Genomic DNA, 6,193 nt, shown 5'->3' with positions numbered 1-6,193 from the left:
GAAGTCTAGACTATTGGGCGTAGTACTCATCAGTAGTTTTTTCTCATTGTTCCTTGATTTGATCAAATATGTTGTCTTGCTTTCTTTCACACACACGTTCTCCATAGTAATAAACTTTGGTACGGACAATCAGCTATCACAGTTTACAAATGTCTAAATCAATGCAAAATCAACATTACTTTATGACAACTTTTTAAAATGTTTAATCTCTTTTTTTCTTTTTGAAATAGGAAGCAACTCTTTGAAAAGTACAAAACAAAGAAATATTGTGGCCATGGACAACATTTCAATATCCTACATATGATCTATGTGTTCATGGTGCAAACTCTTCTAAGTACCAACACTGGTAGATTAGTGATACATTGTGTTATTCATGCAGCATGTGATGGTGGATGGTGGATAGTGTAATGAGTCAATGACACATACTTTTGGATTTGATTTTGCAAGTGTACTAAAGGAAGTAATAGGTAAGTGTGATATATATGATTGTATGTTGTAGTGTAAAAAGAATATCAAAGATTGACTGAACCGATCGAAAAGTATCGTATTGAACCGATTTAGTAAATAAATATTATCAATTTATTAAAATAAACATTTAATAAAATTGTGGATTATTGTTTGAGTGTATACCGTGCCAAACAAGCAGGATGACTTTTTCATTTTGTAAAAGAAAATCAAGAAGTTTCTAAATCGAACAATCTTACATGTGTCCATATATTTATATATAAATAAAAACAGTTATATTTTATTTTATTTTTTCTAACATTTCTTAAATAAAAATACAACTTAGGTCCTAGATCTCTGATGACAATTCAAATTAAACACGAAAAAATAATACCATAATTTACGTTATTAGGCCCGTACTTACACGGACAATACTTATCTAGTATATATATATATATTTTGTAAAGACCAACTAGTTTTGACATCAATGTTTATGACTGTGGGAGGTGGATGTCTGTGTAGAGTCTACATTTCAAGATTTAAAAGCAATAATTGATGGAAGGTCTTAGAAGGGTGTGCCTATAATTAAACATACGGCCGTGACATTCCACTTGAATCATTAAATTAAACCCTAACGTCGTTATTATTATTATTATTATCATTATAATAAAGATTATCCTCCCCTTAGCTCTCAAACTACCCCCTTAAATTTTTAAAAAAAGTGAAATAAGTATTTTGGAACATAAAAGTTACTATTAATGAATCCAAATAGAATAATATGATAGTATTAACTTAGAATTGACAGGTAGTTATTATTATTGGCATATATATATATATATATATATCAAATTATCAAAAATAATTAAAAGAGAGTACATAAAAATTAAAAGGATAGAGTAAAAATGATTTGGGATTTGAGAATCTTTTCTCGTCTATTGAATAAACTCATTTTAAAAAATGATTTGATCCGATCCATTGATATTTTAGAGTAGGTAGGACATTGTTGTGATCAATGAGAGCAATTTTTCCTATCCCGAGGCTGGAGGATCGGACCTGTTGTGTAGTAAATTGTCACTTGTAAGCAGTGGGGTCGGCTGTTTCTAATAAGTCTTTAAGAATAATGTTATTAATTACATTTCTTAAAATATTTAATTTGATCTATTATAAAATAATATACATCGTTGTATAAAGATATTCAGTTTAAAAAATATCTTCCAAAATACTAGGGGTAGGTGGTTGCAGCGTTAGCTTCGTCCTACCTACCTAGCTTTTTTCCTATATCACAACAACACACTTGAAAATTAGGATTTGTCACATAAATAAGAATTTACTAATTCAATTTTTCTTCAATAATTGTGATATCATTCATGACAGTAAACTTTGGGCTTCAATCATACATTGTCTTTGTCCTTTTTTCACATGCCATAAACTTCTTTTTCCAACAGATGACAACTCAATTGCTCATCAATTATATTTATAAATAAATACCAGTTCCGTTTTTAATATTAGCAATTGAAACACCAACTAATTAAAGCAAGAAAAAATTGTAATATGAATAGTTGATAACTTGATTTGGCAAAAAGAAAAGATGAAAGAATTGTTAGCCAACACCCATAATGTAATTTTATACTGTAACAAAAACAATGTCTCTAAGTAGGATTAAATTTTATTGATCTTGTTATTTAGTTTAAACTTATTTTAGTAATAATAATATCAAAAAGTTTTTTGTTTTTTGTGGATTGAGGTGTGTGTGTATTTTATATAAAATATGCAAGTACTCACATGGTTTGTGTTGTACATGTTCCCTCCCCTATATAAAAGAGAGAGATGGAGTGTTAAAGAAGAGAGAGATATTATTATGGGTTTGAAGAATGACTTGGTGGTGTACACAAGATTAGAATGTGAGAGCTGTGAGGAAATGACTTGTTGTATAGAGAAAGCTAAAGAAGAAGGAGCAGATCTGGTGGAGCTTTGCATTGACGACTTCACTTTCTCTGACATTTCACAACTTGAAGAACTACTCAAGCAAAGAAGTTTACCATCCATAGTTTCTTTCAGGTAATCCAGAAATGGTGGGTTTAATTTTGATTAGCTAAGATTTTGTGAGGAGGAGATGGAGTGAGTCCCTTTTTTTGTTTGATTTCAAGGCACGTGAAACCCACACTACTCGTGGAGAGAGAGAAAAAAAAAAAAGTATTTATTATTACTCTCATCTACTTGTCATTACTACTCTTAACTAATTATATTATATCCATCTCGCATGCATTTATTGGCTGTTCTAATATGTCAGGCCAAAATCTCCGATAAATTCTGAGGGCAAGAAAACATGTATCCAAGTTCTCAAATTAGCTGTGGAATTGGACGTTGAGTTCGTCGAAGTCGACACTCAGGTCATTTCACTTCCATCCATTTAAACCTAACCGAAAATCAAAATTAAATTAAATTTTTGTTTTTTTAGGTTGTCTGCCATCAAGTGGTTGCTGAATTGATGAAGAGCCGATCAAATAGCAAAATAATTGCTTCTACTTATGTCAATGGTGGAAACCCTACTAAAGACACACTTTGTAATTCCATCATAAACCTGCAGTCCACAGGAGCAGATATCATCAAACTTGTCATTGATGTAGCTTATATTACAGACGTTGCACCAGTTTTCCATATGCTTACACATTCTCAGGTCCCTCTAATTGTTAGGGCAGCAGGGGATAGAGGACTTATAAGCCAACTATTGGGTCCAAAATACGGTGCTTTCTTTGTTTGTGGATCTTTGGGAGGCAAATACACCCCTGGCTTGCCATCTTTGACCACCATTAAACAGGTTTATAAACTCCAATATGTCAACCCAGATACTAGAATTTTTGGTGTTATCTCAAATCCTGTTGGCCATAGCAAGGGACCCCTTCTACACAACCCCGCCTTTAGGCATACAGGATACAATGGAATATATGTCCCACTACTAGTTGACAATGTCAAGGAATTCTTTCGGGTTTTCTCATGCAATGACTATGCTGGTTTCAGGTAATTAAGCTAATCTTTGTTTTTTCATGCTTATTTCCTTTTGATACAAACGTGCCTGCCTATTGTAGTGTTGGTATCCCACATAAGGAAGCAGCAGTACGGTGTTGTGATGAAGTTGATCCACTTGCTAAGGTTTGATTAACATACATAAACTATGCTTTCTATAATTTGCTTTTCCTGTTTAAAATATCAACATGTTCAATTTTCATAACTCAGCAGCTCAATGTGGTTTATATAGCATACAGGGTGTATGCAAATCGGTGTGTTGTGTGACTTACCTTCAGGTTTTGGGAGTTGAAGAATCCATAAAAGCACAAACTTTTTGGGATGTCTTTGCTGAAGCTAGTTCAGCATTAATACTTCTTATATAATGACAACTTAATTTGTTTATATATGTGTACAGAGGCCGCCTGCATATAAACATAGGAAGCAGAAAGTACTACCTTTGAATCACCCTAGAATATTAAGCAGAATATTATCAGTTTTATTTTCATAAATCGACGAATGAATAACTAGCCTTGAAGCCTAAGTAGAGATATTACCCTGGTTGGCCATCAACTTATGAAAAGAAAAAAAAAAAGGAAAGAAGTTGTGTTTCTCATATATTCTCACATGGACTAGAATGCTATTGTCCTTGCATGGAAGCAGAATTTGTTATATAGATTAGCTCTGTATCTTGAAAGTTCAGATGCCATTTCTGTACAATACTTCTTTCTGTGTAACCATTCCAGAATATTTTGTGGCTAAATTATCTTATTTTTAAACTTTCTAACTGTATCATGCTTCGGAATCAGTCTATAGGAGCTGTAAACACAATTATAAGGAGGCCTTCTGACGGCAAGCTCATTGGTTATAATACAGATTGTGAGGCTTGTGTGACGGCAATTGAAGATGCACTTAGAGGTACCAATTATTCTTCATTTGGAAGTTAAAAACTTTTTTAATACTCTTACTAGAAAGGTACGAGTGAAAATCTTAATCAATGTAGTTTAGTGGTCTATTATGTAATTCTTTTCAAGGCAATTTTTCCCCAGAATTCAGATGATTACATATTTTTATCTTTTACTTAAGACAATTCTGATTTTTAAATGGGCCTGGTCTCTCCTCTCCGTCCCCCCTACCCACCCGATAAAGCATAATTTAGTGTGTCTGCAGGAGAAGGTGGTACTGGCTTCAATTGCATTACATATTTGATAACAATAATACTATCGTCATTGTTTTCAATATTTTAGTCCCCCCCTGCCCATCCATGGTATGTACCCTCCATTAAATTTTGTGTGTAAACAGAGAGACAAAAGACCAATGGCCATGCATCAAATGTTTCTCCAATTGCTGGGAAATTGTTTGTATTAGTTGGGGCAGGTGGTGCAGGGCGAGCTATTGCTTTTGGTGCCAAAAGCAGAGGGGCAAGGGTTGTAATATTCAACCGCAAATATGGTAATACCTCATATCCCCCTAAGGAATATGGATATGTGATCTTTTGCTCTTTCATATGTCTCCTTCCATTTATTGCAATTTTGTCTTGGAATAGAGAGAGCAAAAGCTCTGGCTGCAGCAGTATCCTGTGACGCTTTGCCATATGAACATCTGAATGATTTCTGCCCTGAGAAGGGAATGATTCTTGCAAATGCTTCTGCTGTGGGCATGCAGCCAAAGTCTGATCAAACTCCTATCTCAAAGGTTGTCTTTCTTGCATAGTCTTCGATAAAAGTTAACATGTATGTTCTCTGTTTGCATGAGAAAAAGCAAACGTTCTGAACTTTTCCGCAATTATCCTATTGTTTCAGGAGGCATTGAGATCATACGAACTAGTATTTGATGCGGTTTACACACCTAGAAATACACGGTTATTGCAGGAAGCTACAGAGGTTGGAGCTACAGTGGTGAGTGGGGTTGAGATGTTTGTCCGGCAGGCACTTGGGCAGTTTAAATTGTTCACCAATGGATTAGGTAGCTTTTCTCTCATCCCTATAATTTTTTACATAAAAATTTGAAGAACCTTATGTCCGTTATTTACTGCTTTGGAGTGATAATTTTTTTTCCCTTGAGCCAAGGATCTAAGGTACTGAAGTTGTATAATTATGTAGTGGATCTTATATGCAAAATTTTGCTATGCTTAATTTGGTGATTGTTAATGTCTTGCATAAGGGCTCCTTACTCCCAATTAGTATGCTTTAATTCTGAATTGTTAATCTGATAGCTTTTTAATGACCAAAGAATAAAAAACATAAAAACTCTTGGAAATGAGGAACTACTAAAACGTAGTATATTAGAAAGCAATGGTTGTAACTCTTTCTACTTGTGTTTTTGTGCAGCACCAGTAGATTTTATGCGGAGGATTGTATATGAGCAATTTTGATTCATTTAGAAGAAAATCAGGATGATATTTGACAACTCCATAGAAGACGAGGTTTCTGAAAAAATTCTTATGATTTACATGGGATATATGTAAATAAATTATGATTGTAATAGTAGGAAGAAACATATATCCCATAAAGGGCAATAATACTTGTTATGTTAGATGATGAAAATTACTGGAACATGATTCATACAGCTGCTGATGTTATTATGCATTTGATTGAAAAAACAATTGTAAAAATTAAGAATGAAATTCCTTGTTATTGGAGGCAAGGCATTAAACAAAAACAGAGAGATGCATTCATGGCAATATGGAATATTTACAACGTGATTGGTGGGCAGAGTTCGTTGCAGTTAAAGGAATAGTATAATG

The 6,193-nt window shown here is 33.6% G+C and overlaps 1 protein-coding gene across 1 annotated transcript; it reads left to right on the top strand.

Moving 5' to 3' along the window:
* The first annotated feature begins 216 nt into the window (after window positions 1–216).
* LOC101247833 (bifunctional 3-dehydroquinate dehydratase/shikimate dehydrogenase, chloroplastic) lies at window positions 217–6,108 on the top strand. Its single transcript, XM_004242269.5, has 9 exons — window positions 217–2,502; window positions 2,735–2,834; window positions 2,903–3,462; window positions 3,531–3,594; window positions 4,257–4,365; window positions 4,750–4,899; window positions 4,994–5,142; window positions 5,250–5,412; window positions 5,778–6,108. The coding sequence occupies exons 1-9, from the start codon at window positions 2,213–2,215 to the stop codon at window positions 5,819–5,821; spliced, it is 1,629 nt and encodes a 542-aa protein (XP_004242317.3). The 5' UTR covers window positions 217–2,212; the 3' UTR covers window positions 5,822–6,108.
* The last annotated feature ends 85 nt before the right edge of the window (window positions 6,109–6,193 follow it).

This window comes from Solanum lycopersicum, chromosome 6, assembly GCF_036512215.1.
Source record: "Solanum lycopersicum chromosome 6, SLM_r2.1".
In the NCBI taxonomy this organism is placed as follows: domain Eukaryota; kingdom Viridiplantae; phylum Streptophyta; class Magnoliopsida; order Solanales; family Solanaceae; genus Solanum; species Solanum lycopersicum.
This window is presented reverse-complemented; position numbering and strand designations above follow the sequence as displayed.